Below are 12,009 nucleotides of genomic sequence, written 5' to 3'. Positions count from 1 at the left end.
TTTTGATCCAATGAGTGTCAGCTCGGATATATATTAATCTCGAATATATATATATATATATATATATATATATATATTATATAATCATTAGGTAAGAATACTTCTAAACACTAAAATGAGAACGAGCAAAGAATAATGAGTATATTTTTTGAAAATATAAATCTAATTAAGAAAGGTTTCTAATATGAATTTAAAGATCGCGTAAATAACTTGATTTCACCGTGGGGGTGCGCACTTGAGCTCACCAGTGGAGCCCGCTCGATCTGAGAGAGCCACGGTGGATGAGAAAGCTTTTGGGATGGAAGTTTGGTGACGGAAAACGTTTAACCTAATTAGTTGAACCGATGATAACTCGTGTCTCTCCCGACGCCGCTCACTCCTCGTCCCCTCTGCGGCGTCCGCCGAGATCCCAGCCGAGCGCGCCGCCCGAACCATCCGATTCCACGGGCTAAGGTCCGCAGTAACCCTTCGGCTACCTACCGCCCCATGCGAGCACCGACCGTGGAGGTCTCGCCGCTTCAGCCATAAGACCAGGTATCCGCGTCCTCCCTCTCGCTCTACACCTCTAAACCCTCTTCCTTCTTCCTTCATTCTCCCCTCTCGCAGATATCGTGACCGTGAGTTTTCGGTTTCTTGGATGCGGGATTTGGGCAAGTTGACGTCTTGAAAGCCGAATAATCGACCTAGAGGATGTCGAATAGCTCTGATCTGTTACGGTTGATTGCGATTTTTCCTTAGATGCATTTTCGTTCAACAAAATAACGTTCATCAACGCAGAGGATTACCAGAGGGAGGAGAGCGATCGATCGGAAGAGGAGGATAAAAGCAGCGATGCCTCTGTACGACTGCCTGTTCCTGGTGAAGCCTCACGTGCGGAAGGAGTCGCTGATGGACCTGGTGGCGCGCGTGGGGATCCAGGCTTACGAACGCAACGGTGTCATCACCGACGTCAAATCCTTCGGCACCGTCCAGCTCGGTTACGGCATCAAGAAGACCGATGGCCGCTACTACCAGGTATCTTTTGTCGTACAGTTGCCCCCATTAGCTCTGATAAGAATCCGATCTTCTTAGGATACTCTCTGTGTATGGACATATGTGATGGTGCTTGTTGTGTTCGACAAAATGTCTACACACTTTCTCTTACTAGATACTTCTCATATTCCCCAAAAAATTATATTTTGAAGACTAGCATGGTTTCTCTGTTCTTCATGTTGTTGGCGTTGTTATTTGAAATAGCTTTTTCAATGATCCGCTTCCGTTTGAAGCTATTACTAATTTGTTACATCCCTTTTTAATCCCAATGTGTGATTTGGAAGTGTTCTGCTTTCTTCCTTTAGAATGTTTGGTGATCAGCTAGGTAACAGTCTGCTTTTACTAGTTGTTGTGATGATCCTTGAAGTTATTATAAATAGATCAGTTACCTAAAGTTGCATGGTTCGGTTTTGTGAGCCGTAAACTTTTGCGTCCTCTTAGTTCTGTCACGGATGTGGACTTCTACATGATTTATCAAAAATATTAGTGGTGCTTCTTACTAGTTATATTCCATATTTGTATAAGCAAAATCCTGAAGTTGATAAATATGTCTATAAGTTGTAGTTTTCATATTGATTCATCTTGTATGAGGCAACTTGCAAGCATATGCGACAAAACTAATTGACAACCGAGAGGTGTTTCTTTGATAATAAATGTCCAACTGGCCTTGTCAAATAACGAGATAGAAGCATGGATAATTTCATGATGGTCGAATACTTGAAAATGTTCAAGGACTCTACAAGTACTCACCTCCAGAAACCCTATTTTTAAATAATCCGAACTATGTGTTGCTATATACAGGTCGAGCACATGATTAAACTAGTTTTAACTCACACAGATCCGAACGAATGTCATGAGGCGGTTGTCGACATGTATTACATATTGACTTGATTGATTATGTGCATATTTAGAAATGTTCAAACCATTAGATTTGAACTTGGTGCTGGGAGTTAGAGTAGCATTTGACATATTGAATGAGTCTTGTGAGAATGGTGCAGCTAAACAGTCAGTTAATAATCTAGAATGACAGAAGATAGAAAGATAAATAATAAACTTTACAATCTTTCTTAGATTATTTTCTGAATGTGGACAGTGCTTGGAAGTCAGAATAACCTGTCTCAACTAGTGTCTTTTTAAGGAGAGAGTCTCCCCTTTGGGGCATATACTGACATAAAAAGAGTCTCTCGTGGAAAAATGTAGGAAAATTACTTTCTTGCATCAGGGTGTATTTCTTTCAAGGAGGGTCTGTCACATTCTCTGAAAGTGTGAAGCATTCCTTCAATGTGCAAGCTCTTCGTCACAGGCCGTCCCACGCCTAAACCCATTGCTGTAATTGCTTTTAAGCTCAATATTGCTACTAACAGAGAGGTAGGCGGCAGCAAACGGCAGCAGCGGGGAGGTAGGCAGCGTTCGATGGCAGCCGAGAAGAGGGTTTGTGTTCGCAATCCCTGATTGAAGATTTTTACTTTTCTTTTATTTTTCTAATGGGTCTGACTGAACCACCGATAACAAGGGCGACCTGAATACTGGTCCATGCCCGGTATGTACTACCCATTTCATACCGGTCCGGGCAAAATGGCTAACCATGGTTCTTTCTCTACATGTTACCTAATATGAGACTGAGATGGAGCATGGACCCTTAGTAGTCTGGGAATTGGAGTCCTTGACCCTGGTGCAGTCATGGAAAGGGTCAAAAACTCAAAAACCCTGGTCTGGTCTTCCTCAGGAATCTCCCTTGACAGGAGATGATTTTAAACCTTAGGATCATCTGAAAGGGCTCATATCGAAGTTAGTGGCCAATCATGATGCACGAGGTGCATCAGAGGCTTGGACACTGACTTGGCTGGTTGAGCGCAGAGAGATCACGAACAAGATGCAGACATGGCTTTGGGATGCACAGGAATCAGTTGTATGTGGGGTGCACAGGTGAATTTCACATTGCCACTTTGTCAAAAAAAAAAAAGGTCTTGTTGCTGGAAAATTGGAAGAAAATAATCAGCCTAAAGAGGCCCGTTTTGTTAACATGATAGGTTAATATAAAAGATGACCAAACTACTTTTAAGAATCTCCTCCAGACTTCTTCCTTCTGGCTGACCACAATTTTCATTTGTGAACTAACACACTGTCAGTACAGTTGCTAACATGCTTCCTCTGAGCATTGGTTGGAATGCCTGATAAATAGAGACCTTGTGACAATATGGGAATTACCTTTTCATTATGTTTGAAACCTCTATTCAGTGACTGAATTAGTAATATTTTTAAATTAGAAATAAATTGTAATTCATTTGAGAAATTCAGTTTTCTGGCTGAATTATGATTCACAAGCCCTTAATGAAGGCATACACAAGAATTTTCTCAACCTTGGTGTTGCGAGTACTTTCCAGGATCATATTATGTGATCAGATGTGGTTAGCTGTGGTTCCACAGAAATAAATCTTCATTTGCAATTACATGATAGTAAGTTCATAATTTTTACGTCGTTTTGGTTTGCGTGTGCGATTGGGCTGTCTCTAGGAAGATTTTTTTTCCTTTTACCATGTGATGAAGCTATTAACATGCAAAACTTGCATATGATTATCTGGTAATAAAACTCATTCATAATTAAATTCTTCTGAAATATCTTGTAAAATTGTTCTTTTCCCCTTACACCAATGTGCTCAAATACATGGTGCTTTGTCAGGGCCAACTCATGCAGATGACAATGATGGTCCCACCCTCATTTAATCAGGAACTTCAGTACCTAAACAAGGAAGATCATCTACTGCGATGGCTAATCGTGAAACACAGGAATGCAGTATATGGACTGGAGTTTATCAATGAGGACGAGGGAAAAGATGAGCTGAGCATGTTCCGAAGTGGCAGCTTGTTCAACAAGGGAGATAATGAGGATGACGATGACGATGATGACGACGGTGATGAAGAATATGATGTGGAATAGACAGTATGTTTTGTTGCCCGATGGTTAAGCTTTTCGTCTTACTCCATGAAAATTTGAAGAATTATTTGAGTGGAGGTTGAAGAATCAGAAATAACATGTCCAAGACTAGTCCAGTTAAAGCCATTAACAATTAAATCTTTGTCATATAACTGCTGTTCTACTACTGTTCACTAGTAGTTTTAGCATTTCATGTCCTCTCTGAGATTGCAGTTGCACCAACTGCTAGCTTCTGTTCAGTGCATATATCAAACTGGGTGAAGAGAGAGTTGCATAAAAACACATTGTTGTTCAAAATGTCACCATACAAAATAATACTAGGAGGTGGGTCACCTCTCCCCAAAAAAGACAACTGATCCGTCTATCAAAACTGGCTAGGTTGTCAGCCAAAGAATTGTTGTTCCTACAGTGGAGGTCAATTGGAGAATGTCTTGACATGGGTCAAAGGAGCTGAATCGGTAGAACAGCTTGGAGCTGGCTAATGCCATCATGAAGAAGATTTACTCGAGAAATATGTGTTTAATTGAATCTTGACTGGTAGATGGAGATATAGTTATGCAAAACCGGTAAATGTTTCTTGGTATGATTGTTCCATATAATTAGGGGTCGTCTAGACCTTGAAATCATTATATATAAGAGAGGAAAGATAGACGGATACAATCATATATGCTTCCTTTAATATGAAGTTTGGAGCTGTCTTTGGATTGATTGGTTGGTCCACTGCATTCATGTCGAGTTCCGGAGATGAAAAGCTGGCTTACAGGTACCACTGCCCATGTTCTTACATCAGTCCATAGTCCATCTCCATCATTTGTCCTTCGTTCACTTGCCTTGTACACTTTCTTTTGTGATGGGCAGCAATCGTGCCTCGGGTTTACATCAAACTGTGTCAGCTGTCGCTGGATGCTTATCCAAACTAAACCATGCAGAGTGATCCGATGAACTCTATAATTGCATTCATGGCATGCTCGGAAAAAGCCAAGACGAAAGGAAGACACGCCCAAAAGCTCAAGGATTCGAATGGCTCATGGCCACAAAGCTAGGTAACTTTCACTGCTCATCGTGAAGCTAAAGCTAATCATAAAAAGTAAGCTTGTCCATCTTTTATTGTATGGTAGATGTTGGAATTGGGTGCATTAATAGGCCATGCAGCTCATGATTTGGCATATATGATGTGTTGGCTTGATCCAGCATCGACATTAAAGGCTTGAGAATGTCGCTTACCCACTCTTATCATCATAAAAAAAAAGTTAATATTATCGATCGATCGATCAATCATCGTTCGACATGAATATACGATCCCCCATGATAATATCCAGGTTGAAAGAATGAGATAGATGTTTACCCTAGCTAATCTATCCACATGGATATTCTTTGAAACCCTTCTATCTACATAAAATAATCTTCTCATTAAATCATGGCAGAGGAATCGATGTTGCTCATCGATTCTATATTCCTTGCTCTACCTCTCATGTGCTCGTCACAGGTAACAACACAAAGCAAAATGCTATACAATACACAAAGAACACTAAGAACTCCATGCAAAGTATTCTAACAAACATGGGTCCCTGTGCAAGGATGGCACGTACAAATCCATGGAGTTGCCCATGCTTGGCCTCTTGGATCCTTTGCCACAACCTGCACCTTCCATTGAAAGCTCACCCGCCACATGCAGAGATCGATGGCACCACAAGGAAGAAGAATTGGCTGCTATTGCATACAGTGACAGTGGTGGCCAGTGCCAGCCAGTACATGGAGTTTGCTCTCAGGAAATGCCAACGTAGAGGCAATCATCATCCCCTGCTTGTCTAGAGCTGGAAGCCAGGAGAAAGGCCCCATCATCCCCATACGACCATTATTTATGAGTGTATACCACCACTGTCAGGGTTGCAGGCAAGGTAATGCAGGGCTGTCCTTGTGAGACAGAGGGAGCCCCTCTTTGATTTGACCCAGCAACAAGATTCCCAGCTCATTTCGCTCTCTGTGTCACATCTTTCTTTGTTGTTTTCTGTGTCCTAATCCATGAAATGTGAGAGCAGTAAGTATACTTGTAGCTTAACGAAAACTTACCATAAGGAAGAAGAAAAAGAGGCTTTTTTTAAGCTCTCTGGCCTCTGTTTCACTGACATCCTCAGCGCCGACACCGCACTGCTTCCTCTTCCATCACTTGGGAGTTTTTAGGCTTCGACCGAGTCTCCTTGGGTAAGCTCAGTGAGTCCATCTTCTGATTACGAACTCCAATCCTTGTAGTTTACTGCCCAAAGCTCACATTGTTATAGCTTCAGATACTGATCCAGAAATGAAGGAGAACTCATCTTGCTCCGTTGTTTGTTTTGATTCATAAGCTCATGTAATCAGCCTTCTTGCGCAGAAAGATGCAGCTGTTGCAAATTTTGGCGTTTCTGGCCGCGCTGCTGTCATCGTTACAGCAGTGCAGGGCGGCGGAAGCGGTGGCGACGTGCGCCGGCATCGTCCCGATGAGGTGGCGGAGAGAGGTGGTATCGATCACCGAGTTCGGCGCTGTGGGAGATGGGAAGACTCTCAACACTTGGTCCTTCCACAAGGCCATATACAGAATCCAGCACCTCAGGAAACGGGGTGGTACTCTTCTCTACATTCCCCCAGGGGTTTGGCTCACAGGAAGCTTCGACCTCACCAGCCACATGACACTGTACTTGGCCAGAGGAGCCGTCATCAAGGCCGCTCAGGTATCTACGCAGTACATAGGAACGGAGATGAATAAAGAAGATTTGGATCGTGGCTTGTCTGGAGTCATCTGAGCGGGACTTGTTCTTGATTAGGTCTTTACATATGACAAGGTTTATGCTTTGGAGATCCTTTCTTGGTGCAGGATATATGGAACTGGCCTTTGGTGGATCCTTTACCATCCTATGGAAGAGGACGAGAGCTTCCTGGTAGCAGATATCGGAGCTTTATCCTGGGGAATGGAATCCGTGATGTGATCATAACAGGTGACTCCTCCTCCTCTCTTTGAATCAGGAGATTCTGCTTATGGATCTTTCTCTGTATAGCTATATTTCCTCTGCAGATCATTCACATATAATTGTTTCTCTGCTATCAGACTGGATGAAAGAATTGTCGGCTATGGTTAGGTTCCAGATTTCAGACTGTTCATCCAACATACTCCTGTGATCTTTGCAAGCTCACTTTGGAGACAAAAACATTGAATCTAAAGTTCACCTTAGCAGCTTAGCATCGATTCAGAGTTGTCATCTGTTCATAGCTGTTTTATACTTCTTCAGAGATGTCTAATTCTTTAGCAATTCAATTCTTTTAAGTAAGCTATAAATGACAGATTGGTCAAAGCTCTGGGTGGCTTATGAACATTATATCTCGACTCAAATTATGTGAAGTGTAGTATTTATCCTGATCTAACTGGATTCTGATTTGCTAGTCTAATGAATCTTGCATACAACAACAACAAAACCGAAGTCCCAACTATTTAAGGTGTAATAAATCTTTCATCCGTAACCAAAATTCTTAGATATTATCACCTAAATCTTGTAAACTTGGTGATCAGGCCTTGCATTAGCTGAATGATTGTTTTTAATGAATCTATAATTGAACTTTCTTTTTTTTTTTTGCCAAGGCTTCTGTTAATTCATTTCTCTGTTTTCTGCAATCACCAATTTGCAAGTTCATCAGGTAATGACTAATAATTTTACCAGAGCTTTCACTTTGAATAATGATGCATCTAGAATTACTTCCTTGATATCTTTTGCATTGATATCTCTTTTGTTATATGTATTTTCTTAGAGATCTCAAAGTTCACAATAAAGAAATGATAACGATGCCCTGTAGTTCAGAATCTAGGCTTGGATCAAGGTGAACTATGGTTCTTGCTTTCCGAAGAGAAGGGAAACTGCCCGAATTCACTCTCTCTCTCTTGAGCAGAGGCCTAAATTTTCGCCTATATCACTTCATTTCATAAGTGGGAAATCATTTTGGCCATATTTGAGTAAGCTTTCGAGCCAATTGGAGTCCAGCTTTGCTCAAAACCAACCCGAGTGAAAGGGATGCGATAGAGAATGATTCATATTATGCCTACCCTTTCTCCGTAAAACGGGGTACGTGCTTATTTGATGCGGAAGATCCCTTAGGAAGCTTTCGCAAGTCGTTCGTAGATTTCACATCAACACTCTTCTCGTTCAGCAGTTAACTATTCATAAGATAGTGAACATAAGCTCTCACTTTTCTGTCTTCTTTTTGTCCAATTTGGGTGTGTTTGAGTCAGTTGTTATGTCCAGGTCCTGTCATTGAACAGAAGAAATGTCTTAACTTGTTCTGGAATCTCTATGACTTCTCTATTTGCTTTCGTTCCATAATTCTTGAGTTGATTCACATCATCCTTATTATTTGTTCTGCTTTCCCAGGAGAAAATGGAACAATTGATGGTCAAGGTGATGTCTGGTGGAATGAATGGAGACAAAGAACTCTTCTTCACACAAGACCAAATTTGTTAGAGCTAATGAACTCCAGGGATGTTCTTGTTTCCAATGTGGTGTTTCTCAACTCTCCTTTCTGGAATGTGCACCCTGTTTATTGCAGGTAACCATGAGCAAACAAATTGCTCTCATAGCATGTATGTATGATATGAATGTTTTGGTAGCTTGATTGAGAGCTGCAGTTAATTGATACAGCTCAATGACCTCATGAACATAAGCTAGAAACATGAGGCATCACAAACCTTTTAGATTGCTTCCTACCAGTTGCTATCTGAAGCTGATTTATGATCTCCTTTGATTCTACTATTACATTTCAGGCTTTGCCCTTTGATTCATATAACAAGTCTAAGCTTTGTTCTACTATAATATAATCCTTGGATGCATACATATCAAGCTTAGCTTTGCTCAATTGTAATGCTTCTGCATCTAACCTAACATCTTTCTTGCAGCAATGTGGTGATAAAGCATGTGACTGTGTTGGCTCCATCTGACTCCCCTAACACTGATGGAATTGATCCTGGTATGCTTCTCTCATACGTTTAAGTCTCAGCCTCTAGTGCTACGGAACAAAATGAATAAGAAGGATGATTCCTTTGATGATGTTTTTGTCTCCATCTTCATGAACTTTGCTTCCATGACTTAGATTCTAGCTCAAATGTCTGCATCGAGGATTCCTTTGTCGCGACTGGGGATGATCTGGTGGCTGTGAAGAGTGGCTGGGACGAGTATGGAATTGCTTACGGCCGTCCAAGCTCTGGCATCACGGTGAGAAGGCTCACTGGCTCCTCACCCTTCTCCGGCATCGCCATCGGAAGCGAGACCTCAGGCGGGGTGGAGAACGTCTTGGTGGAGAATATCAACCTCTACGACGTTGGCATTGGAATCCACATCAAGACCAACGTCGGCAGGGGAGGCTACATCAGAAACATAACCATCAGCGACGTCAACATGAACAACGTTCGGAAGGCCATCAGGATCGCCGGCGACGTCGGTGACCACCCCGACGAGAACTTTGATCCCAACGCAGTCCCGACGGTTGATGGAGTGACGATCAAGAACGTGTGGGGTGAGGAGGTTGAGCAGCCGGGATCCATCGAGGGCATCAAGAACTCGCCTTTCACTCGGGTATGCCTCTCCAACGTCAAGCTCTGGGGCGTCGGGGCCTCGCCGTGGAAGTGCACGGACGTCACTGGGGCTGCGCTCGGAGTCAACCCAGGGCCATGTCCGCAGCTCACCAGCAGCTTTGCAATGAGCTATTGCTCGAATGATTTCTAATGTTGGGAGTGCTCTGCGGTCATCTTGTTCTTCAGATCTTGAAGATGGCCACAGTGCTACAGAACAATACGTACATGATTTGCCAAGGAAGTCTCGACTTTGCTGGAACTGTTTCAGCAAATCAGCAGCGGTGTTCAGCATGAAGATTCTGAAGGTAATATAAGCAACTGTGTTAATCTGTTCTTCCGATCGCATCATGTTCTTTGAGAATGATTGTTCACTCTCATCGTGTCTACCAAATGTCGACTACATTCACTAGAGTTAGATGGAGATGCATCATCTTCTGAAAACATCACCAGCCAGAAACTTTCCAAAGAAAACAGAGAACAATTATTGGAAGAAGATGATACAAGATCAAACATGGAACGTTTTATCAACACGGAACAGGTACGGATTGCTAGTAGATGATACGACACAGAAGAAACAGATCATGTCATGCTGATCTAGGAAAACACACACGATAAGATGGAACATTGCAGTCAGCTGCTACCAGCTTGTCTTCAGCACCGGAGGAGGTCTACCTACAGCTCCAAGCGATTCTTCAGCTCCCGATACCACTTCATCCATCCCTCACCCTCTTTCTCCTGCTTGTGCTTGCTCTTCTCTTTGTCCTTGTTCTTCTCCTTCTCCTTGTTCTTCTCCTTATCTTTGTTCTTGTTCTTCTCCTTTTCCTTATCTTTCTCCTTGTTCTTCTCCTTATCTTTGTTCTTGTTCTTCTCCTTATCTTTGTCTTTCTCCTTGTTCTTCTCTTTATCCTTGTTCTTCTCCTTATCTTTGTTCTTGTTCTTCTCCTTCTCCTTGTCTTTATCCTTGTTCTTCTCCTTATTCTTCTCCTTCTCCTTGTCTTTGTTCTTGTTCTTCTCCTTCTCCTTGTCTTTATCCTTGTTCTTCTCCTTATTCTTCTCTTTATCCTTGTTCTTATTCTTAGTCTGAAGCCGCAGCTCCTCTTCTCCTGCCTCCTTTACCTCGTCTAAACCTGAATTCAAGTCGTCATCTTTCTTCTTGTACTCTTCGCCCCCACTATGGTCAACCGCCTCTGTTCCCTGCCACCCGTCGGCAGCCTTCTCCCTGCCTGTCTTCGCCTCACCGCCTGCTTCCCCGTCCTTCGCGTGGACCGAAGCGATCACGCCGTCTCCGTAGGGAACAGCGGCGCCGCGGTGACGGTAGCGGCGGCGGGAGCCATCTGCAGAGAGGGGGGCATCAATTTCGAAGCGGGGGACGGTGGCCGTGCGAAGGCCGCCCTCCGGCTGGTCGAGGTCCCCGGCGGCGGAGAGGGGAAGGGCGAGGCGGCCGGCATGAGAGAGGAAGAGGAGAGTGGAGAGCAGCGAGAGGATGAGGCTGGTGGCGCATTCCATGGATCTGCGACGGGAATGATGGTGGAGTCGTTGTGTTTGCGTATGACAGGACAGCAAAGAGAATTAAAATAAGTATGCAGGGAACAGAAAAGTAAACAAACAAGTTCTCATCGTCTCCGCCACCTCTCGAGGGACGGAAGCGTCGGGATAAAAGCAGTGGACTCCTCTCCTGGTCCAATGCAGATGAGGGGGGTCACATCTTGGACCAGTGGGTTGCAGGTCATCGAACAGTGAGGACGAACTCCACAGATGTGGACAGAAACATACGAGAAATTAGTGAAAGGTCATATAGAAGAGATCAATGAAAAGCTAGCAATCCTCCGAGCTCCATTATTGCTACTTAGCATCCAGACAAGGACTCCTCTCTCCATCTCCAGTACAACATTGACTGAGCCCGTGAACAGAGATTCGATCGTGTGCTGCTGTAGTTATCGTCATTAAGGTTGCTCGATCATTTCATATAAGCACGAGTGAGGAGCGCTGACATTTCCACAAACACATCGTTTGGTATTAAAAGCAGAACAGAGAACGTATCGGGAAACGTCAAACAAGATACGAGCACAAACACTTTTCGTACACACACCTGTTTACGAACACAAGAACGGAAGAGGGCTGAGCAATACATCAAACACGATACATGCATACCTGACGCCCGTCCTCGTCCAAATCCATGAGTCCATGCAGCGCCATAGTCAACTTAGATATGGAAGCGCTTCCAGAGGCCCCAAAGCCATTGCGCCAAACGACCTCCATCTTCTTCTTCCTCGTCGTCTGAATCGGAGTCGGAGTCCGAATCAGGCTCTTCTTCTCTTTCTTTCTTGGTCATGTATTCCTCCCCCTTGCTCTCCTCCGTCCACTTCGGCGCCGCAACCTCCTGCGGTCCCTGTTTCCCTTCCGCCTCCGCTACTGTCTCTTGCTCTTCCTCCTCCTTGACCACTTCGGCGTT

General features: G+C 43.6%; 3 protein-coding genes across 7 annotated transcripts; 2 read left to right on the top strand and 1 right to left on the bottom strand.

The window, feature by feature from the left end:
• The first annotated feature begins 219 nt into the window (after positions 1 to 219).
• Positions 220 to 4,160, top strand: LOC135676285 (uncharacterized). Of its 4 annotated transcripts, none has more exons than XM_065187299.1 (4): positions 220 to 534; positions 607 to 716; positions 789 to 1,014; positions 3,713 to 4,160. In XM_065187299.1, exons 2-4 carry the CDS (start codon positions 691 to 693, stop codon positions 3,968 to 3,970), a joined length of 510 nt encoding a protein of 169 aa, XP_065043371.1. In that variant the 5' UTR covers positions 220 to 534; positions 607 to 690; the 3' UTR covers positions 3,971 to 4,160. The 4 variants fall into 4 exon arrangements, with proteins under 4 accessions (XP_065043371.1, XP_065043372.1, XP_065043374.1 ...); XM_065187300.1 differs by having other exon boundaries at positions 229 to 534; positions 607 to 710; XM_065187302.1 differs by lacking the exon at positions 607 to 716 and having other exon boundaries at positions 233 to 534.
• A 1,768-nt stretch (positions 4,161 to 5,928) lies between these two features.
• On the top strand, positions 5,929 to 9,897 carry LOC103987792 (probable polygalacturonase). 2 transcript variants are annotated; one of them, XM_009406194.3, is made up of 6 exons: positions 5,929 to 6,178; positions 6,339 to 6,675; positions 6,819 to 6,939; positions 8,362 to 8,536; positions 8,883 to 8,953; positions 9,077 to 9,897. In XM_009406194.3, the coding sequence occupies exons 2-6, from the start codon at positions 6,343 to 6,345 to the stop codon at positions 9,706 to 9,708; spliced, it is 1,332 nt and encodes a 443-aa protein (XP_009404469.2). In that variant the 5' UTR covers positions 5,929 to 6,178; positions 6,339 to 6,342; the 3' UTR covers positions 9,709 to 9,897. The 2 variants fall into 2 exon arrangements, with proteins under 2 accessions (XP_009404469.2, XP_009404468.2); XM_009406193.3 differs by having other exon boundaries at positions 5,930 to 6,169.
• A 332-nt stretch (positions 9,898 to 10,229) lies between these two features.
• On the bottom strand, positions 10,230 to 11,063 carry LOC135677436 (uncharacterized). Its single transcript, XM_065189793.1, has one exon. The coding sequence runs from the start codon at positions 11,061 to 11,063 to the stop codon at positions 10,230 to 10,232; it is 834 nt and encodes a 277-aa protein (XP_065045865.1).
• Positions 11,064 to 12,009: the final 946 nt, after the last annotated feature.

This window comes from Musa acuminata, chromosome BXJ1-6, assembly GCF_036884655.1.
Source record: "Musa acuminata AAA Group cultivar baxijiao chromosome BXJ1-6, Cavendish_Baxijiao_AAA, whole genome shotgun sequence".
In the NCBI taxonomy this organism is placed as follows: domain Eukaryota; kingdom Viridiplantae; phylum Streptophyta; class Magnoliopsida; order Zingiberales; family Musaceae; genus Musa; species Musa acuminata.
Note: the sequence above shows the minus strand (reverse complement) of the source record. Positions and strands in the feature narration are given on the sequence as shown.